The following is a 24,199-nucleotide window of genomic DNA, read 5'->3' as shown; positions in this document are numbered from 1 at the left end:
CAGGTAACACAGAGTAAAAAAATGGTAATACAGTATGTGTGAATAGAGTATTAGCAATGTAAGCTTGACAGAGCTCAAACTCAAAATACACGGTAGTAACAGGAAGTCAGGAATTAACATAAAAAGTCCAACACAGTAGGGCGTGAGGATGCAGGAGTGTGGCTCTCCAGGACTGACGCTGGCCACCCCTGGACTAGACAATGCAGACAGGGACGAATGGACAGGCTTGACAAGACGAAACAGGACACAGTTAAAATCCATGAATGGCCCTCTTGACTGACGAGGAACAGTCAGATTCAGGAACAGCTCTCTTAGCTGACATAGAACAGGCAGACATCTCTCACTTAGAGGATAACAAACAGGCAGAAGCGGTGGGAGTGGGTGGCAGGGTGGGAACACAAATTCTAACAATGTAGTGCTAAGTGCAGGTACAGGTTCAGTGGGGAACAGTGTACTCCAGGTCAGTCATCGCTTTTTCTTCAGCTGTTTTCAGTAATGCTGGCATTTTGATTGTAGCAGGCTCTGGGCTTCAACTAGTGGGCTCTGGCTTTACTATTAGTGGGTCAGTGGCTGTGGTTGGACAAGATGGTAGAGGTCCAGGAAAGCCTAAGTGGTGAATGGTGAATTTCTGCAACTCGGGTGAAGGGATGTTTTTTAATCCTCCCCCTTATAAAAGGTGAGATAAGCATGGTGGAGTTGCAGTTCATCTGAGGAGAAGCTACGGTAATACCCTGAAGACCAAAATTTTATGGATTAAGGAGTCTTCTAGTTCCATCAGCCTCAATGCAGAGTCTTATCTTCTGCATATGCTTCACCCTAGGCAGTCATGGCTTGTTCCAGTCTTCCCGAACTTGCCGATGTTGCGTTCTGCATGTGACAGAGAGTTCTTGAAATGCATGCACATGCATAAATTGCGTGTGGCTGACAGAAGCATCCGTTCAAGTTCCAGTGCTGAACTGAGTTTTTTTTAACATTCTGTCAGTTTAAACATTGGTGATGAGGATAGCTGAGTTTAGCTTACCACCTCCATCACCTTTTCTTTCCGTGCCTGGCGAACCACCAATTCTGTGAATGAGTTGGTTTGATGGTTTCACAGTATTTCTCGAGGCCATGGATAACACTGACATTTCTGACCGGAGAAAGATCGCCCTGCTTCACCACTGTCTCTGGGGCAGAGGGACAGAGAATAAATTGTGCCCTTGGACATGCAGAAACTTATGAGGAAGTGGTGGCTCTCCTTGGTAATCCCTTCACAGGCCAACAACAAGTACTGCTCCGCCAATACAAGCTATGTAAATGGCTGCAGCGTCCAGGTAAATCCGTGCAAAACTAAGAGCTAATTTGTGAGACATGGCACGCTCATGCAATTATGGCACTCTTCAAGATCAGAATGTCTGTGATCAGTTTATTGAAGGGATATTGTGTGACAAAACTCGGGAGAAACTGTTGCTGGAACCTGATGAATTAACACTAGATAAAACTGTGGAAACTGCACTGCAGGTGGAGGCAGTCACTTAATGCTCCACACTTCTCGCTGATGTGCGCCCCCTGGTGGATGCACCGACGCAGTAAATGGGTAGCCGTGATTTTGCCAAGTAAGACATGTTATCAACATCTTTTGTTGATCCTGGATAAACATTACTGTCCAAAAATATAGACTAAACTCAATCTCTACCCCTTAACCTAACCATACCCATAATTTATTTCTAAAGTGAGTATGATAGCTGTTTAACAAGGGTGCAGAAGCACCTAACCCTGATCATAAGCCTAAAACAGATATTTCCTGAAAAGTTATCCCTTAATTCTGATTGGGTAATTGGAATTTTGTTCCAGGATCAACTAGGATGTTGATCCAGGAACATGTTGTACTTGGTAAAATCATGTTCACCCAGCAAATGTGATCTGTCTGTCTCACACAGCACGGTCCATTTCCTTCAGATGAAATAGACACTGAAGAAACATGTTTTCCAGTGCAGCTTACACAGATGTAAGTAAGTTGTAGAAGTTTAGTTTTTTTGCAGCAAATGTGGCTCAAGCTCAAACAACTCCAGGGCCCAAAATTGTCCTGCATGGGGACAGACATGCAGGAATTGCCTAAACAAATCACTTTGCTAAAGTATACCAATCAACTCCTGCAACACAAACATCACAGAAGAGACAACTGTTTGCCTCCAATGACTGCACTGAAATCAGACATGTATCAGCGGGCCAAACTGTTTTTAGGACATGTACATTGCTTTTCGGCGAGTTGAGCGTTCCACTGTTGATGGATATGGGTGTAGTGGCATCTCTGCTCAATGCTAGTACATACCACAATTTATTCTCTCGTAGTGTCATCTGCAAACTTCAGGAGCTTGACAGAGGGGTCTTTTGAAGTGCAGTCATTGATGTAGAGGGAGAAGAGCAGTGGGGAGAGAACACATCCCTGAGGGGCACCAGTGTTGGTGGAGCAGCTGTTGGACATGAATTTCCCCAGTCCCACTAGCTGTTGCCTATCTGTTAGAAAGCTGGTTATTCACTGACAGATAGAGTCAGTTGGGTCAGTTTGGTCTAGAGGGCTGTTGGGATGATGTTGTTGAAAGCTGAACTAAAGTCCACAAACAGGATCCTCACATAAGTCCCTATTTTGTCCAGACGTTGCAGGATGACGTGCAATCCCATTACCTGACCTGTTTGCTCGGTAAGCAAACTGCAGGGGGTCCAGTAAGGGTCAAGTGATGTCCTTCAGATAAGCCAGAATCAGTTTTTCAAACAACTTCTTGGCGACAGATGTTAGAGCCACAGGTCTGTCCATAGTCATTAAGTCCTGTTATCTTTGGTTTCTTTGGAAACGGGGATGATGGTGGAGCGTTTGAAGACGGAAGGCACTTTACACCACTCCAGAGATCTGTTGAAGATCTGTGAAAAGATATAGGCTGGTGTAATGCCATCTGGGCCTGGGCCTGGTGCTTTTCTTCTTTTGTTCTTCCTGAAGACCTGGCATACATCATCCTCACAGATATGAAGTGCAGGAAAAGGGGAGAGGGGGATTGCAGGAGGTGTTAACGGTTGTGCAGGGAGATGGTCAGAATGGGTGTGGGGGGTTTCAAATCTACAATAAAACTAATTCAGGTCATTAGCAAATTGTTGATTTGCCTCAGTGCAGGGGGATTGTGTCTTGTAGTTTGTGATGGCTCTCTTAAATCTTTTCCACACTGAAGTTGAGTTGTTGGAAGTAAACTGGTCTTCCAGATTTTTAGCGTAACTCCTTTTAGCCAATCTAGTCTCTTTGTTCCGCGATATTGAGGAGCTGGTGAGGGACTGTAAACCGTGTCTCCTTAGTTGAAAGGTTGGACAACCAGCCCCAACCAGTTTGCAGTCAGTCACACGTCCATGGGAGCACCTACAGTCAGACATCTCTGGGGAAATTCATGGCCATGGAGTACCTCCTTATCAGCGCTTTCTAGTTCTCATCTACGATATCCATTCTAAAAAAAGGTAGAACCGACAGGGACAGTAACATCACGCAGATACTGGACACACTGTTTGCTCGTTGGGGCATGCCCCATACCGTAACTACTGACAATGGGCCCCAGTTCATTTCTGCAGCAAATTCTCCAACTTCCTTAGCAATAAATTAATTAAGCATATTCCTGCCGCACTCTACCATCCCCAGGCAAAGGTGGGATGGAAAGGTTTAATCAGAGCCTTATAAATGGGATTCGGGCGCATCTGGTCCAGGGGTACTCATTTCAAATGGCACTTAATCAAACCTTGTTGCACTAAAGGGCTAGCCAGCACATATATATAAGTATATATATAAGTATATATATATATATATATATATATATATATATATATATATATATATATATATATATATATATATATAAGTATTACCTTAATGCTGGAAAGACTTTTTTTATACTAGCCCATCATGCATCTAACCATCCAAGTGCACACTTGGCGTTAAGAGCCGTAAGAGCAGTGAGTCAATTTCACAGATGTACAGTAGGACAGATCAAGTAAAAATATATTTTCGTCTATATTTAAATCTTGTAATGCCGCTGGTTAAGGTGTTTTTTTTTTTACGTGAGAGTTGTGCCGCGCCCCGCTGTGCTAAAAGTCTGTCTAAACTTGATGACACCACACTACAGTTGCAAATCATCTGAACATTGTGTCAGTACACTTAGTCATAAATAGAATGATGCATCAGTTTACTGATGGGGATCGAGTCACATCACGCCGCATCCAGTGTAGACAACATCACTGGGTTCTATTGTCTTTTGTTGGATTGCGCCATTGGTTGTATTATAGCCCTGTTTGTTTTTAATGTTTTTATGAAATATCTAAAGTATATTCACTGCATTATCATATCATCTTATTACTTACTGCCATGTGAGCCACATAGGTAAAGCTTGGCAACCCGCACGAGTTACACTGCTGTAGGCAGTGAAATCAAAATCAAAGAAATCGATCTACGATTATGAAAACTGTTTGCTTGTCAGTGAGCTCTGTGTAGTAAATGCTGCTCCATCTAGAAGCAGGTGAAAATACCACAATTAATAACATGTTTTTTTTTTCTCCAAACTCACTTCATAACATCACTCAAGTGAAATAATTCCTTCTGTGAGATGGTTGCTTCTTAAACAGTATAAGCCACACAACATATTTCAAAATAATCTAAGCAGTGATAAAGGCTATATCCATTAGCATTGCATTATTATATACTTTATTATAATAAAAATTATAATGAGAAGAACTCAGATAAACCATATATTGTCGTAGTCGTGTGTTTATTATTCACATTAAATTAATGAAAGCAGTCAAATCCTTGCTGTGTCCCAAAGTTGAGTGTGCACACTTCGAAGGACACGGACTTCGAAGACCAGGTCTCCGAAGTGCACGAAGGGCCCTCCGAAGTGCGTGAGATGCTCCGCCCTTGCAGGATTTCCTAATTCCGTCACCAGAGGTTCCCAATTAACGCTCTGTCGCATAGCAATGGTGCGAGAGGAGAGCTGACGAGAGTATAATCCTGCAAGCATGGTGGAGCCAGAACTGCTGGTTTTTGTTTTTATGTTTAACGTCAAAGTGTTGTAGGTGATGTATACCTTAGGCTTAGCTAAGACCGAGGCCAGGTAAGTTGCACTGGTTTGCTGCGTACTTTGTCGGATTACGACTTTAAATGCAGGTACTGGTTTGGAGCTTACTTGAATAATGTAATGATACACATGAAAAACTACAAAATACACAAACACACACACATAGCAGTTAAAATGCTGACTGATATCTTACAAAGGTGCGATTTTATGTAGTTTTAGGCTGGACAGGTGTTTAATGGATTTGTTCTGATCAGAGAGGCCAACAGTGATGGGTGCCACTATCCAGAGCCTGGTGTTTCTCTTCTGTCTGCCAGTGGTACATAATAAAGATGGTCTCCAGAGTGTTTGACATGTGCCTCGTTCCACTGTCACCGCATTGACCTCTGAGTCACTGAGGAGGTGCTGGCCATTCACCAAGAGACTCACCTCCTGAAGACCCAGAACACATGAACGCAGCGCTGTGCTCAAACTGATGTTGTTTTTCTGATGTTAGGCCTAAGCTATGCTCTAAATAGCTAGCTATGCTCTAAATAGCTAGCTATGCTTTAGCTATGCTCTAGCTATGCTCTAAAAGGGAAGTCGTGGCCTAATGGTTTGAGAGTCGGACTGGCAATCGAAAGGTTGTGAGTTTGAGTCTTGGGCCGGCAGGAATTGTAGGTGGGGGGAGTGCATGTACAGTTCTCTCTCCACCCTCAATACCATGACTTAGGTGCCCTTGAGCAAGGCACTGAATACTCAACTGCTTCCCGGGCGCCGCAGCATAAATGGCTGCCCACTGCTCCGGGTGTGTGTTCACTGCTCTGTGTGTGTGCACTTTGGATGGGTTAAATGCAGAGCACAAACTCTGAGTATGGGTCACCATACTTGGCTGAATGTCACGTCACTTTAAATGGTTTCAAAAAGGACTTTCAGTTATGTATAGAACAATTTGTTTCAATGTGTAAAAAAATATTTACAGTACAAAAAAAAAAAAAATTATAAGCTGCATTAAAAAAATTTAACAATGTACATAAGTACTTCTCTTTTATTTACATGTGAATATGGAAAACAAAAATACAAAATGTACAGAAAGTACTCAGGCTTATTTATGAATAAATTACACACTAAAAAGGAAAAATGTATACAACTTATGCATTTCATTTTTTAACTTGCATCACAAAAATAAACTAGAAAAATTTGGTTTTTCCATTGACAATATGACAAGTCTTTCCCAGCAGGCTCACTCTCTCCAGAATAGAACTAAAACAAGAGAAAATGGAAAAACTTATGAAAAGTTTAAAGACAGATTTGTAATCTTAACAATAGAAAATATGACACAGCAGGCCATGCACACAAAATACTGCAGTGCTAAAGTTTGGTTAAAACATTAGTAGACATCTCTTGCATTACAGCACTTCAAAAACACAACAAAGAGAAAGACCATTGTATTATATAGTGGCTGTCTTATTGTTTGTGGGCTTTATGTAAAACAATTTAAAAAAAACCTGGCTTTTAACACTTTCGCTAGGTATTTGAGTGAATGAAAATAAAATACAATTACGAAACAATTATTACAGGCCACATTTAACATTACTAACAATTAGCCTCCATACCCAATTTGTATTCATATAATACATTTATTTATCTAGTTTTTTACTAAACCATAACACTAAATAAAAAAAGTTTAATACAAACTGAAGAAATTACTAGCTAAGTTTCAGTTTGTTTTGTTGAAAGTAAAGTTGGATGACCATTTGAAATTGAGAAAATGAAATTAAGAGTGCTTGGTGTGATCAACTTTACAGGTTTTCATAATGTTAAATATTGAGTTTCAGTTGAATAAATGATTGAATGTATACAGCAAAGAATAAATTGCTTATGCTAATGTGCCAGAAATACATGCTTTTTCTGCTAGACCGTAAACAGTCTTGTTGCTTCCATTTGATATACAGTGATATACTGTATATCTGATATACAGATATCTACATATCTGTACAACATTCTAAACATTGTAAATAGTACTTCCAATAAAATCTAAGAGGAAAAAGCAGAAGATAATCTCTTTGGCCTCTCTTTCTGCTTTGAATGCTGTTTGGCGAAGAAACCAGATTCAGTCACACAAATCAAATTATGTGGCCAAATTCAAATGACAGGATAACACTTGTTCTTATGTGGTGTACAATCTGACCTGACCAGGTCACAATACTTGAAAATCATATCAGTATTTGTTAAGTACAGTATTTACATTTTCTTACACACGGTAATGAATCAAGCCTCTGTGGCTCCCTCCGAACACCACCAGAGGACTCCATCACATAAGCACTGATTCTTTCCCCGGACTCCATTTCCCATAAACTCATACCTGGCACTGATTGCTTGCACACCTGATACTCATTGCCTGGACTATTTAAACAGCTCCAGCCTATTCTCGGGATGTGTTTACACTTGGCATTAACATGCAATTGGTATCCAGATGTTGTCCACATAAACATTGAAAAGACAAGTGTAAACGCTCTTCTGATTGTAATGTTATATGAGCAACGTGTACTGGTCCAGAGATCAAAGTCGCATTGTGATTGGATCACAGTGAAATGTAAATACAATCCAGCCACGCAAAACGCACCCCCCTCCCCGTCTCTCGTGAACTGTCAGAAAAATAGATAGAAAACAACTTTGTGAAGACTAATGAGACTCATACACTCATAATTGATTTGTAAAATGTCCCGTCACTGAATATGCTTTTAAAAAGAAAACCCACCACTTCAGGTTGACTTTGCACTGGGCCATTCTCTGCTGACTTATTTAAATATTGCGTGGGAAAGACAGATGATCGGTTATCCAAGTGTAGACGTGCTGTGTTCTGATTTACTGATGATCCAATCTGCTTGATCGGATGATGGTGATTGCATGTTAATGCCAAGTGTAAACACAGCCTCTTAGTGCAAAGCCTTATTTTGCTGTGGTTGGCTGTCATGAGCATGTCTCCTGTCTGTTGGCTTTTTTCTGTTTATCACTTACATTAATGTAATTAAATTAAATATAAAACAAGCTATTAGTTAATAGTTCGTTTGACTAGTGTGATTGCTCCATTTAGCACTCCCTGGCTCGGTTGGAAGAGGTGGGCAAAAGCATGGTTCAGATATATATATAGATCAGTGAGTGTGAGCGCTAACTGCGCCGGAGTGCAGATCTTCTGATACATGGTGCATGATTGCATGAATATTACAATGCACTCCACTGTGCTGAGCAAGCGCTTCTCTGCTGTCTACACGTGCTATCGGAAACGTCTCGGGTTACTTGACTGTAACCCTGTTTCCTGAAAAAGCGGGAACAAGATGCTGCGCTTTCTTTGTTCGACCGCTTGTGAAGCATGTGTGTCAAACACGCCAAGAATTGGCTTAAATAACCTCGGCCGGTGATGTCACTGATAACGTGCACCTGCAGGTTATAAATAGACGTGAAACGGAAACATCCTCAGGTTACCCCTTTGTCTGAAGAGACGTCCGGACACGTCGACAGTGCGGCATTGAGGCGCAGCATCTCGTTCCTGCTTTTTCAGGGAACAGGGTTACAGTCTAGTAACCCGAGACGTTTCCTTTCAAAAGCTACTCTCGATGCTGCGCTCAATAGCGCTAATGGGAACGAGAATACCAACGCCGCCGCACTGTAAGTGTCTGGACCCCCAAGGTTGTGTAGTGTGTGCGCACAAACATCGAAGAGGTCTCAGACATGACTCTGGGATGTGGACTCAAGGGCATGCGAGCCCGGAGTAGCATCGACATCCAAACTATAGAATCTGACAAATGTGTGTGGAAAGGACCAACCTGCCGCATCACACACTTGCTGCAAGGGCGCACCTCTTGCTCAAGCCATTGAAGATGCAACCCACAAAGATGCAAGTTTGACCACGCGCCTCGTAGGCTAGGGCAATAGCAACCCTCAACCAATGTGAAACTGTTTGCCTGGTGGCAGCCGCACCCCTGACTGCGGCCCCCATGGCATATGAAAAGCTGCTCTGACTTACGCCACTGGCTAGTGTGGTGAAAGTAAATCTGAAGAGCACATACTGGACACAGTAAGTGAAGTCTTTTCTGCTCCGGTGTTGTAAATGGTGGAGGACAGAAGTTTTTGGAAATGAGTAGGATGGACATCCAAACTATAGAACCTGACAAATGTGTGCGGAGAGGACCGACCTGCCACATCACACACTTAAGCAGGAGCATCCCTCAGACAATGTGAAACTGTTTGCCTGGAGGCAGCCGCCTACTTAGGGGTGACTACTTAGGGGTGGAGTTTCCATTTCCCGTGTTTCACAGCTTGTCTGGACAGCAAGTCTGCTCCCACATTCATATGCCCAGGAATGTAAATCGCCCTGAGGGACAAGAACTTGTCCTGTGCCCAAAGCAGAACCTGGTGCGCTAACTCGTTCGAGCGGCGCGACTGCAGTCCGCCCTGGTGATTTATGTAAGAGACTACAGATGTGTTGTCCACCCGCACTAGGACATGGTAGCCTCTCAACTGCTGGAGGAAGTATTTCAGGGCCAGAAATACAGTCTTCATTTCGAGGCAATTGATGTGCCAATTCGAGAAGATGACCTCTCCAGATCCCTTGGGCTGGACAGCCAACTAAGGCCGCTCCCCAGCCCATGAGGGAAGCATCTGTCATTAGCATCTTGCGATGACAACACGGACCTAGAGTGGGACCCAAAGTCAGAAACCGGGGTCTGAACCACATAGATAGGGTACAAAGCCCCTGGCGTGTAACCCTTATTTGCCACTGGGGATTGGCCCTTGGATGAAATCCCCTGGCTCTGAGCCACAACTGAAACGATCTCATGTGCAGGAAGCCCAAAGGTATCACCGTGGATGCAGCTGCCATGAGACCTGAACAGTGACTTTCTGGCCTAGCTAGATGTTCTTTAGGGTATTTAGAATGGATTTGACGCATGCAGGAGACAGCTGTGCCTGCATTGTGATCGAATCCCATACCACACCCAAATACGTTGTCCTCTGAGCCGGAGAGAGAACGCTTTTCTTGGCGTTGAGTCTCAACCCCAGAGATTCGAGATGAGCTAGGACGACATGCTAATGTCGAAGCGCAAGCTCTTGAGACTGGGTCAGATTCAGCCAGTCGTTTATATACATTTTAAATGTGGATGCCCTGGAGTCATAGAGGAGCCAGAGCTGCATCCATGAATTTCGTTTAAGTGCGGGATAACAAAGCTAGGCCGAATGGAAGAACCTGATACTGGTAAGCTTTGCCCCCGAAAGCGAACCTCAGGAACCTCCTGAGTTGTGGCAATATTTCAAAATGAAAATACACGTCCATTAGATCTATGATTGGACGCAGCCCCCCGTCTTTCTTGGGAACAAGAAATACTGACTGTAATAGCTTGACTCTCTGTCTGGCAGGGGAACACATTCTATGGCCCCTTTGACCAGCAGAGTCTGTGATTCCTGTGTCAACAGATATGCACGTGCTGGTTTCACAGAGGTGGAGACCACGCTGTTGAAATGCAGAAGACGATGTGCAAACTAAATCCTGTAGCCCTTCACTACAGTTCTTTCGACTCATGGGGAGATATTTGGCAGTAGTTTCCACGCTGCCAGCTTCTCCAAAAGGGGCACTAATTGTGACACTTTGTTCGTTGTGTTGGTGGTGGTGGTGTGGGGGGGGGGGGGGGTTAGATGTCCGGTGTCCTGAAACGTGGCAGGAAGCAACAGAGCATGTATCATTTCACTGGAGACCACTGCCTGTGAGGTTGTTCTGTGATCCCCTAGGGGTGCCAGTAAGGAGCCTTACACTTCTGATGGAATTTTCCAGAGCCCTCCCTGAGGGGACACACCCTTTGTCCTGGGCACAGCTTAAGGCCCTTGATTTGGTCGTGATGACCGTACTTTAGTCCAGCTCCATCTGCGGCTGCCAAGTGTTACAAGCTGCTCCCCAGTCTTATGAGGGGGCGCACAACTCGCCACACTCTCTCTTTGAACCTCCTACCCCAGAGGAGCTGGATCGGGTCGGGAGTGTTTATGTATTTTTTTGACAGCCCCGACACTTGAGCACAGTGAGTGAGAAACATATTGAAAGTCTCCTCCTGGCACTCAGATTTTTCAGATCAGCCTGATACGCCTGCAGAACCCATGGTGTGCAGGGCAGCACTAGTCTGATCCACAGCATGAAATGCGTTCCATCCAAGTGCAGTTGCTACAGTACGTTTGCCAGGGAACAATTGCGGTCTTTTCGTATATATATATATATATATATATATATATATATATATATATATATATATATATATATATATATATATATTTTTTTTTTTTTTTTTTTTTTTTATTCATCATCATAATCATCATCATTTTCATCATCATTTATTTATATTTTTATTTAAATGATGTTGCTCCAATAGGGGAGAGATAGCAGCTAGCGTCTCTCTCACCTACGAAATCATAATGTACAAAATCTAATTTTAAGGCTTTAATCTGGTCACTGCACAAGTCACCACCTAGTAACTCCTCATGTGCTTATAATCGCGAGAGGAGCGCTAGGAGAGAGCACTCTCGATGTCCATTTCAACAGGAGCTAGAGCTACAGCAGCCTCTGCCCAATCTGAAGAAGTGCCTGGGCACGCTTAGGAGGTGGGCGCGAGAACCGTCCGATCTCCCAGATCAGAGCGCGATCTTAACCCTTTGCGTTGTTGGGGACGTTTTCGTCCACTAGGGGGTAAAGTTGAGTCTTATTTTGGCCACATCTTTCTCTGTGTTTAAACTAATGGAATGATTTTTGGTGACAAATCTTATTTTGAAATTTTTCAAAAACTCAACGGTACACTGTGGGCAAATTCACTACCCTTTCGGGATGTTCGTGGATGAAAACATCCACTAAATAAAACTGCTGTAAAAATGTATCAGATAAATTTTTTTTTCATTTTTTTTCATAAATCTATTAATCAACCTCAGTCCTGATCAAAACTACCAATTTTTTTAAAAAAATTCCAAGATTTTAACTTTTTAATTACCAAGTTCATAAATGATGTCACTGATTTGGGGGAAAAAAACACACAAAATTACATATTTTCAATATAAAAAGTGATTTTGGACTGGATTTTTTTTTTTACTTTTTATCACAGTCTTGGGCATGTCAACGATTAGTAACAAGATTGGCTTTGATGCATTGTTAGTTTTTGTGCAGCATTAGATTTAAATTTTTTCTCCCTAATTTGTTGTTGGTGGCTGTTTTTGCCCCATTGACTTCCATTATAAAGAAATTTTTTGATTGCAAAGCCATGACACCATATAATCATGCATTCTTGATTGTTTGTGGTTTTCACTTTTGGGAAGAGGTAAAAAAGATGTATTTTTACAGTTGATCACTAGGTGGGACCATTAACCCTTTAAATAGGCCTGTGCATAAAAAGGCTTGGTTTCTGGCTTGTATATGGAGTTATATGGAGTATAACAGCAAATTATAGTTTGTGTGTGTGTGTGAGATTCTTGATTGTTGGTGGTTTTCCCTGTTGGGAAGAGGTAACATTTGTTATTTTTTTACAGTTGATCACTAGGTGGGACCATTAACCCTTTAGATAGGCCTGTGCAAAAAAAGGCTTAGTTTCTGGCTTGTATGGAGTTATATGGAGTATAATAGCAAATTATAGTGTGTGTGTGTGTGTTTGTGTGATAGAGATAGAGAGAAAGAAAGGGTGTGAGAGAGACCTTTGTGCACTTACCTTGATGTACAGTATCTGAAAAAATCAAAGGATGCACCTCATGCTCTCAGAACTACATGGAGTAAACAATAAAAAAAGAAGTGTGTTTATGCACCTGCTTCCTTTGGATGGTGAAAAGTACAGATGGCCTATATGTGAAATGCTCCTCTTGATGGTAAAGCCAGTTTAAAACCTTAAAATCCTGTAAAAAAATCTACTTCGCATCAAATTTATGAACATAATGTATTATGAACCAAAATGCAATACCAACTTCAAATAAGCTGCCGCTCGCTGGAGGGGTCACGCTACATAATCATTTCTAAAACTTTGGTACAAGTCAAGCCCTTTCTCGTGTTGCTTGCTGCTCTTCTCACCATTAAATATCCAGCATGATGGCATGCAAGGGTTTAAATCCACGTAATTTGCTTTTGTTTAGTCTATTCGCTTGTTAAGTCTGACGTCACGTAGCAGTGCTTCCATGTCCAAGCGCTCTTTCAGTTACCACGAGAAAACAACAAAAGGTGCTAATATAAACTCACAATGTGATAGAATACTAGCGAAAAAGTTATAATATTAACCTTTAACTCCATACCGAAGTACCAGATAGCCAGACAATGAAAATATAAATATAAAAAAAATATATAAAAATTATTTGTGTTTGGGATGCTGTGAGCATGCAGACTGTAGTGTATATCGTAAGTTTGAAAGTGTCAACTTAAATTATCAATATGAATAAACAGTGCTCATAAACGGCTGCTGAGGTCATATTCTCAAGTGAAGCAAGTTGAGGCCTGGACCTGGAAACAGCGTTTCTTACGTCATCACTTAACAACCGAATACTTTCACCACCATTAAAAGGCAGCAGGTGCATAAATACACTTTTGTTTAATCCATGTAGTTCTAAGAGCTGAGGTGTACATTGTGATTTTCTGAAATACATTAAGGTAAGTGCGCAAAGGTCTCTCTCACACACACTCTCTCTCTCTTTCTCTCACACACACACACACACACACACACACACACACACACTCAATATAATATGCTGTTATACTCCATATAGCTTCATATACAAGTCAGAAACTAAGCTTTTTTTGCACAGGCCTATCTAAATGGTTAATGGTCCCACCTAGTGATCAACTGTAAAAATAACAAATGTTACCTCTTCCCAACAGGGAAAACCACCAACAATCAAGAATTTCACACACACACAAACACTATAATTTGCTGTTATACTCCATATAACTCCATATACAAGCCAGAAACTAAGACTTTTTTTGCACAGGCCTATTTAAAGGGTTAATGGTCCCACCTAGTGATCAACTGTAAAATTAACAAATTTTACCTCTTCCCAAAAGGGAAAACCACAAACAACCAATAATGCATGATTACATGGAGTCATGGCTTTGCAATCAAAAAATGTCATTATAATGGAAGTCAATGGGCAAAAACAGCCACCAACAACAAATTAGGGAGAAAAAAATTAAATCTAATGTTGCACAAAAACTAAAAATGCATCAAAGCCAATGTTACTACTAATAATCGTTGACATGGCCAAGACTGTTATAAAAAGTAAAAAAAAAAATCCAGCCACAATTACTTTTATATTGAAAATAAGTCATTTTGTGTGTGTTTTTCCCCCCAAATCAGTGACATCATTTATGAACTTGTCAATTAAAGAGTTAAAATCTTGGATTTTTTAAAAACATTTGGTAGTTTTGATCAGGACTGAGGTTGATTAACAGATTTATGCAAAAAAATTGAAAGAAAATATTAATCTGATACATTTTTACAGCAGTTTAATTGAGTGGATGTTTTCATCCCGAACAACTCGAAAGGGTAGTGAATTTGAACAATCCACAAGGGTTAATGAGCGGGAAGCAGCTCGTTCCTCGTGAGAGCAAAGAGCCTAGCGCGGATAGGAAGTGAACCGCTTACAACTGCCACTCTAGAACGCGAAGGCAGCCTTTTTTTTTTTTTAAACAATAAACATGCGATTTCTCTTCAGAGATCGGCCATGGAGAGCGAGGCACACATCTCTTATAGAATCAGCAAGAATAGTTAGAACTTTCTTTTTCATTTTTTTTTAACTCTCAACATACTTCCTTTTAAACTAATACTTTCATCAGCGTGACACACACACACACAATGCGGTCTCTGAAGACAAAGAAACCTGAGGATGTTTCCGTTTCACGTATATTTATAACCTGCAGGTGCACGTTATCAGTGATGTCACCTGCCAAGGTTATTTAAGCCAATTCTTGGCGTGTTTGACACACATGCTTCACAACCGGTCGAACAAAGAATGTTCTCATTAGCGCTATTGAGCGCAGCATCGAGAGTAGCTTTTGATAGGGAACTTCCTATTTCCAATTTATGAAGTCGTGATTACGAGCGCGTTGCATTCTTTTCTATTAAAAATAACAGTGGACAATGATTTGTGAATGCTGATAAAATAATTATCGGCATTAATCAATTAATGCATTAACGCGATAAGAACGCTTGCCCAGCCCTAATTTATTTATAACAAATAATAATAATTATTATTTTCATATATAGCACTTTTCTGGGTACTCAAAGCGCTTTACATAGAAAGGGGGAATCTCCTCAACCACCATCAATGTGCAGCATCCACCTGGATGATGTAACGGCACCCATATATATATATATATATATATATATGTAAGGCTGGGCAAGTTAACACATTATCATCACGTTATCGCATTCATTGATTAATGCAGATAATTATTTTATCTTGCGTTAATGCAGTTTTTTATTATTATGAAAGTCCGTTGCTCACTGGCTCTGAATACATATACAGACAAATCATGGGTCACAGGAAGGGATGCTCCTGATCAAATAATTTAGGCTAGGCATCAGCATTCACAAACCACTGTCCATTGTTATTTTAACAGAAAAGAATGCAATGAGCTCGTAATCACGACTTCAACAAATGGGAAATAAGAAGTCTCCTATAGCACGTGAAGACAGCAGAGAAGCACTTGCTCAGCACAGTGGAGTGCATTGTTTTATTAACTTTGTGGTTTATTTTTTTGAGTCGTATGGGACGCGGTAACACACGGCCCTCTCACAATATATTGCATTCCACTTCCATTTACAAGAAATATGTTAACTGCTACTATTTAAAAGGAATACTGCTGTAAAAAAGCTTATAATAATAATTCATTACATTTATATAGCGCTTTTCTAGGCACTCAAAGCGCTTTACATAAACAGGGGGTATCTCCTCATCCACCACTAGTGTGCAGCATCCACCTGCATGATGCGACGGCAGCCATAGTGCGCCAGAATGCCCACCACACACCAGCTTACTGGTGGAGAGGAGACAGAGTGATGAAGCCAATCAGCAGATATGGGGATTGTTAGGAGGCCATGATGGTCGGAGGCCAATGGGCGAATTTAGCCAGGATGCCGAGGTCACACCTCAACTCTTTTCGAAATACATCCAGGGATTTTTAATGACCACAGAGAGTCAGGACCTCGGTTTAAAGTCTCATCCGAAAGACAGTGCTTGTTGACAGTATAGTGTCCCCATCACTACACTGGGGCGCTAGGACCCACACAGACAATAGGGTGAGCACCCCCTGCTGGCCTCACTAGCACCTCTTCCAGCAGCAACCTAGTTTTCTCAGAAGGTCTCCCATCCAGGTACTGACCAGGCTCAGCCCTGCTTAGCTTCAGTGGGAAACCGGTCTTGGGCTCCAGGGTGATATGGCTGCCGGTAAGGTTGAAAGTGTTTGCAAACCAAATGTTATTTTTACTTTTGTTCATGTAGCAGCACTTCTAAATGGAAAAAAGTGCACAATAGACTACTTTTGAATGCATTTTTAGTTTTGTGCAAAACAATGCAATTAATTGTGATTAATCGCAGACTATCATGCAAGGTAATGTAGAACTGCAGATGTGAAATCTGTTTTGAAACACTATAAGATTCTTCGATGAACAACTCTGTGACAAACATGAATTTGTTTTATTATTTCATGTTTCTAAAGTGTACATGAACTTTCAATGTATTATTAGAAAACTCCATCCACAATTATGCAGTAAATTACATAGACACTAAGTTATAGAGTTAAGTTTTAAATTACATTTAGAAAATGTTCATTATGTCAAGTAAAACACACACACACACACACACACACACACACACAAAAAGTATTTATTTTCACATCACATTACATTTGCATTAGTTTTTCCATTCTCTACTTTTCTTATGTGTTTCTTTAAGATTGTGGTAACATGTCGTCCAAGATGTTCATGTCTTTTTTCGTCCGCTGAAAAGAATGTAATGTTTTTGAGAAATTTGAAGGTTCAAATTGCAATTTCAATGCAACTTCAAAGGGTTCTACACGATCCCAGCCGAGGAATAAAGGTCGAGTCTAGAGAAACAATCTAGCTCTGCAATGTGCGTCTACGACCTTACACATTGCATAATCATGTTGGAAAGGTCATGCGTTGTTAGTTCTTCGTCTGTGTGCTCTGGTTCAAAAAGGTTGAATAGGGTTAAAACACTCCATCTCATTTTCTCATCCAACTTCAAATTCGTCCGACATCATTGTTATACTTTTTTTGTAAAGGGTGTTTGAATTTCTTTGCACATTCACTTTTTTAAAATACTGGGTCGGTACTTCCACCTACGTCATGCATGACCTTTCCAACTCGACTACATAATGCGTGAAGTCGAGATTTGTGGTTAAAAAGGTATATAGAAAGAAAGACATGAATATACTGGATGAAATGGGGGTGAGTAAATTATCAGGAATTTTTCATTTTGGAAGTGAACTAATCCTTAAAGAGTTTACTTTCTATACAAATAGTAATGCCTGTGTCTAGGTCCTACTTATGGTTTGGGTGTAGTTCTGAATAGAAGTTTGAAAGTATGCAGGAGTGTTCTTTTGTGGTTGGAATATTATGACGTAAGATTTTGGTATGAAATAACTGAAGAGAATTCCATTTATACTGGATACCTGGGCCACTGCATTCAAAATGATAATGTATTTGCTTTTGACAGAGAGGTATGCTGTGAAGTAAGCAATCCAGGTCAGATAGTACAAAATGAGACTGAAGGTTATTGATTTGGCCTCGTTGTAATTTTTTGGCAGATCCCTTCCCATATAAGAAAATAGGAGACACAAGAAACCAATAAACCAACTTATAAACATGACTATGGTAAAGGATATAGTGCTCCCCATTTCACAGATGAGCATAATTTGATCTTTAAAAGTCCACGAGTCAGCAATGGCTTTGACAGGATTGACAGTCATCCATATTACACAAGACATTAAATGAATGAAAGAAAAAAATGCAATGAAGATCCACTGGCCATTGTGTTTTACCCAAAGGCTGTACACCTTAGGGAACTGAGTAGCCATTTTAAAAACAGAAATAATTTGAAAGGAACGGACAGTCAAACAGGAAATACAGACAGTGAAGAAATATTCAAATATGGCATTTCTCAGGAGGCAAAATACAAATGTGGGTTTTCCAAAGAAAAAGAACACACTTATGCTAGACAGAATCAAACTGGTCAGCATGAGGAAACACATGCTGCCACCAGCAGACTTCACCACTGGTGTGTCGTAATTGTAGGCAAAAAGGCCAAATATGGCAATAAGGAGAAAAATTAGGCATGCAGCAGAAACCATGACAATGATGGAGAGGATTTCTGTAAACTGAGGATAGACAATAGTACGTGTCTGACATGTTGTGCTGCCCTCATCAGACCATTCACCCTCTGCACAAGGAAAACAGGTATAAGGGTCGCCTGATGAAAGAAGAAAAAAAAGAAGAAGAAAAACAATTAAATAACATAAATGTTTAGTATAGTATTTTGGCAAAAGCAATAGAAACCAGATTTGCTAAAATATTTTGTCTTTAAATCACAATTCAAATAGCACCATAACTCCAGTAAAGTATTATGGCGATGGAATGGACTAAAGTACGGTGGCCGAGAGAGCTCAACACACTGCAACTTAAGAAAACACATGCAAATTGAAAAAAAACACCAGCAAATGAAGAAAACATCTTCATCAGTTTGACAACACAAGTGTTGCAAAAACTCACAACACATGCATATAACGAAACACGCTGCAAATCATCACAACATGCAAATTAAGAAAGGCTGCATATCCCCACAACACATGCACATTAACAAACGTGCTGCAAATAGCACTGACCACAATTGAGCTCAATTGACCAACAATTGAGTTGAGCTCTCTCGGCCACTGTACTAAAGAGAGATATTCTATTCCAAAAATGAACCCACGCTCATATCATTCCAAACCTATTTGACTTTCTTTGGAGAAACATAAAATAAGATATTCAGAAAAAAAACGGGTAAACAAACACTTTCCATTGACTTTCACTGTATGTACAAAAAATACAATGCAAGTTAATAGCAATGGAAACTATTTGGTTAACAACATTCTTCCTTTTGTTTTTTGCTCTGCAGGAATAAAATAAATAAATGTATCAAATTTGGAATGACATGTGGAGGAGTAAATAACAGAAATTTTATTTTTAGGTAGACTCTCCTTCTAAATATCAAATTGTCATTGACTGCCACCTGAGGTACTTACGAGAAAAATCCACATAGGTGTTAGGCGGGCATTTTTTACATGAAAAACAGCAACTATGAAAACCTTCAGTTTGTCTTGAATTTCCCACCTCACATTCAACAGAGCAGTTTGAGAAAGGAACCTTTAACAAACAGGACAATCTGTTATTTATAGTATTTTTTTTTTTTTTTTTTTACAGTTTTACACATTTCAATAAACTATGATCAGTGATCTCAAACAAAAAAGCCTGAAAATGTCACAGGTTATGTATGTAATCATGGTTCACTGAGAAGGGGAACCAGGTGCTGTCTCGTGGACTTCATACTATGGGGAAATCCATCAGCGTGACTGGTGTCTGAATCCCACATAAACACATGCCAATAATCATAGTCCATGACGTCACAAGTGTAGCACCCATGAGGACACATGCAGGACACATGCAACACACATCATCAACTCTGGTCATGGCTATGAGACAAAACATATCAACTACACCTTTCAAGGTGAGCTTCTAATCCATTTCAACAACCTAGATTAATTATGGAAGAAAACTCATCAGAATCAATATTTGGTTTATTCGCCAAGTGTGTTTAAACACACAAGGAATTTGTGTACCCTGACTTGTGTCAGGGTAAATGTAAATGTACTTCCCCAGGACTCACTATAGTTAATGGTTAAACTATACAATTCTATAATGACAAAGTGATCCAAATCTCCACTTTGTAATACTGGTTTGGAGAGACCTATATAGAAGTACCCTAAAAAATGGGAAGTATGTATCCCTTCTTCAAAACTCAACATCATTTGGGGAGCACTGTAAATCAAAGAGGAAGAATCTTATTAGTTGCCCATCATAGTTCCATTCGACTTGCTGTACCCTAAGGTGTACTTAAGCAGCCTACCAAACGGAGCATGCAAGGTGCTAAAAACCTTAGTATGTAGTGCTTCATTCTAGTGCTTTATGCAATGTTACCACTTCCCCCATGGGGACCCCAGTGCACCTGGGGAAAAGCAGCCCAAACCCTGCCTTAAGTAAAGACACTCTACCTATGACCTGATTTAGGTTAGTGCTTTGTCTTTTTTGTTTAAGCATTAGACCATAGTATGTGACAGATTACAAGGAGGGACACCTCCGCTTAAACTTCCTCTTCTGATTATCACTGTCGAACCAGGGCCATAGTAGAACACCCAACCAAAAGGGACTGATATTAATACTTTAAGAGCCAACAATAGTTGGGGAGGGAGATAAACAAAGTAGAGAGAATTAAACTGACCACCTATTTTGTACACCTTGCATCAACCCTTAGGGGATTCCAAGGGGAGATATGTCTCTACCACAATTCAGGCAGAGAGGCAAACAAGATAAAGGCAGACTGTGGTGAGCGTGATTTCACCAAGTACAACATGTTCCTGGATCAACGTCCTTGTTGATCCTGGAACAACATTCCAATCAACCAATCAGAATGGAGATATAACTTTTCAGGAAATATCTTTTTTCTGAGAAGCATACATCCCTACTTCAAGACCCAACAGAAATTGGGAAGAAAGGTAAATTAAGTAAAGATATTATGTTCTGCCCTACTAAACTCTGTTCACCTTGCATCAACTCTAAGGGGGTATCGACCAAGCAACCATCTACAGTGGAGCATACAATTCTACGTTATACCCCAACTTTAAGTTATGCTGCGAAGTGCTTTGGCAACCCGGAAAAAAGATTCTTTAGGATATCAGAGTGGAGCAAGAGAGATGAGACAATCAATATTAATTCACAACCACTGACTAATACCACTCTCAATTTGCGGGAGGCATGTGAAGGGGGCAGGATGTCCTCAGACATATACACATCCTACAACCTGATCTGAAGTATCGTTGCCAAAATGAACAGGCATGCATAAGCAATCAAGCACTACTAAGCATGCAATACTGCGACAGAAAGAGTAGTTTCCAATTCATGTTGTTCTTTTAACCAAATACCTGCTCTATCATTTTGCAATGGTTGCTTTCAATCCTCCCTCAAGAAGGGGTCATTCCTTTAGCCCTCACAGACACCCAGAGAGGGATATATATTCTGAAAGCTGCTGACTGAGACCCCAGCTTTGCATGTTTTTCTAAAACGTCTTCATCGGCTGACTGAAGAGTTCAGTATGCGAGATCAAAGCACTGAGGAGAAAGATTTTTCCTTTCTGTATATCACAGGTGCTTCTCCATGGCAACTATAGCAATCATAGGATAGCCGATACACTGGTTGTGTGCCTTGTGGCACAGATGGTTAGATCTGTAGCTTGACTAGATTTTATTTTTTTCCATCTCCATGGTGTGCAGGGCCCAATTGGCATCTTATTTCACTGCACATGCCTTGCCACAAGCCGCAAAGTGGTAATCAGAGGAAATGGAATTTATTTGATGGCAACTACTCTGCCCACCTGCGAGACTCCTTCAAGAGCCAAATGCACTCACTCCATTGGCAAGGTAGGAGGTATAAAAAAGCTAACAAACTTATATATGGGCAGACAGAGGAGGTCGATTTTTAAAAATACCTGCCTCAACTCTCTCTCTATATAAGTCCTCACAATTGGACACCACATTTAATCAGTCAGGATGGAAAAGTGGCTTCCCCAACAAAAATGAAAGCAACAGAGCTGGCAGGGAAAGCTCAAAAGGGAAAATACTACTGCCAGACTCCTCTCCCAGTGATTACTGGTGGGTTTACATGTGTTTTAGACACCAGTCATAGTGATGGCATAGCATCAACTCCACGACACAGCACTGAAGTTCCACTTTAAAAGGGAATTGAACACAATGTAATTTTCATTAACTGACCATCATGACAAAACACAAATTAAAATTTAACTCAAACACACAAAAATCCTAGATCTTATTTTTAGAACTGTTAACAGACAACTAAAATAAGGCCATATTGTTTTTATTGAAATGGAATCAAACTGATATCTGCTTCATGGGTTAGTAACTTAATAATGAATGGAAATTCTTTCTATTTGGACAATGGTCAAATATTTCACAGCCCAAATAAACACTGGGTAGAAGTGTGGTGGAGTTATTAATACCGGCAGACATCACTCACTCATCATGATGATAAATTATTGCACTAATGTAGTCAGTTAATATATATTCATATGAAGAAACATTTAAAATTGTTTGACAAAATGTCAATGTTTTTAGAATAAGGTAACTTACAGAACCATTGTTATGCCAGGGCAGGAGAGAGTTGTCAATGGTAAGAACAATTTCTGGATGTTTATCATATGTGCCCACCATCTCAAACTGTGGATTCACACCAGTGCGCCAGAGCACAACTTTATAACTGATGGATGTATCATAATTGTCATCATATTTCACCTGACGGCCATTGAGTATAAAATCTAGTTTCTTTATCTCTCCCAGAAGCTGTAACGTGAGTTAAAAAAAGACAAATAATTAATAATTATATTACTAACAATAATATAATATACTATATATAATATATAATAAAACATTAATATAATACTAATAATAATAATAATTTGTTTTGCTTATTTATTAAATTATACAATAATTAATAATGTAAGCAATAAAACAATATGATGTAAAATATGTGGTTTCATAAAAAAATTAACTATTATTGAGTATTTAATTTATTAAAACATTGTTGTTTTAATAATGTTTTTGAAATAATGATTCAACTCCACTTACCATGTATGGCTTAGCCATTGTTTTTTTCTGGCATTCATTGATGTCACACTGCAGTACTTTATGTAATGCATGAGCTATCGTATATATGGAAGCATAGATGCCAAAGGAGAGTGAGGGATTCTCATTTATAATCTCCTCAGCAGTCAGCAATGAGCAGTAATGACAAACTTGATTACATGTCTTACTTTTGACTTCACCCTCAGCATCATTATGGCCAACATCAGTTGTTTCTCTGGCTTTATAGACAAATTCCTTAAATCCGGGCAATGACAACAGTCTGTCTGTAATGCCAACAACTGTGCCAATTTTCTCAATTCCTGGCTCTCTTGGAAGCTGTTGATTCAGAGCCCATGTATGACTTGCAATCCATACTTTGTCTTGGATGCTGTTTGCTATAGCTGCTTTGATAAATTTGCTTGCATATTGTGGCACAGCGAAAATAACAATGACATTGATGTTGAGCCTATCAATCTTTTTAAGTGTTAGACTGTAGTTTGCATTTAGACTTAGACCCTCTTGATAGGCCAAACAAATACCAGTATTGTTTATATACTCATTAAACAGCTTTAGTCCATCTGAACTGTAATCGTCTTGGCTACCAATAAAGGCAACCCAGTTCCATCCAAACCACCGTATTATGTGAATAATCATCTCTATCATTTCTTTGTTGCTAGGGACTGTTCTTACAAAAGAAGGATAATTAAGTTTATTGCTTAATGCATAGCTAGTAGCTCCAAAATTAACCTTTGAAAGAAAAAACAATTACATATATGTAAATATATAGTAACTTTTTTGGTCCTAACAAAAGGTAGGAAGTAAGTGTGTATTTTTCTCTAAACCTCACAAATAGAAAATTTACCATTGGTATAAGGTCCATTGTGAACAGTGGTGCAATAGTCATAGTTCTTGTGCTTCCATATGGTCCTGTTAAAGCAATCACTTTAGGCTGATAGTTGTTGAGTTTTTCTTTAGGTTTTATTGAGCCATTCTTTGAGATGATACGTAAGGCTGAGTTGACATTCTTTATATTAGAACAATAGTCAAAAATTTCATAGCCCAGAGAAACATTGGGCAGAAGAGTGGTGGAGTTATTAATCTCCTCAACAGCAAACCTCATTACTTGCAACATGCGATAGCCAGATTTTGAGGAAATGTGCCTTGAAAACAT

At 40.0% G+C, this 24,199-nt stretch overlaps 1 protein-coding gene across 1 annotated transcript; it reads right to left on the bottom strand.

Moving 5' to 3' along the window:
- Nucleotides 1-654: 654 nt before the first annotated feature.
- LOC132114556 (taste receptor type 1 member 1-like) lies at nucleotides 655-24,199 on the bottom strand. Its single transcript, XM_059522728.1, has 5 exons — nucleotides 23,891-24,199; nucleotides 23,032-23,775; nucleotides 22,537-22,746; nucleotides 19,363-19,483; nucleotides 655-731 (listed from the first exon to the last, which is right to left on the bottom strand). Exons 1-5 carry the CDS (start codon nucleotides 24,197-24,199, stop codon nucleotides 655-657), a joined length of 1,461 nt encoding a protein of 486 aa, XP_059378711.1.

This window comes from Carassius carassius, chromosome 34 (assembly GCF_963082965.1).
Source record: "Carassius carassius chromosome 34, fCarCar2.1, whole genome shotgun sequence".
Classification (NCBI taxonomy): Eukaryota; Metazoa; Chordata; class Actinopteri; order Cypriniformes; family Cyprinidae; genus Carassius; species Carassius carassius.
Note: the sequence above shows the minus strand (reverse complement) of the source record. Positions and strands in the feature narration are given on the sequence as shown.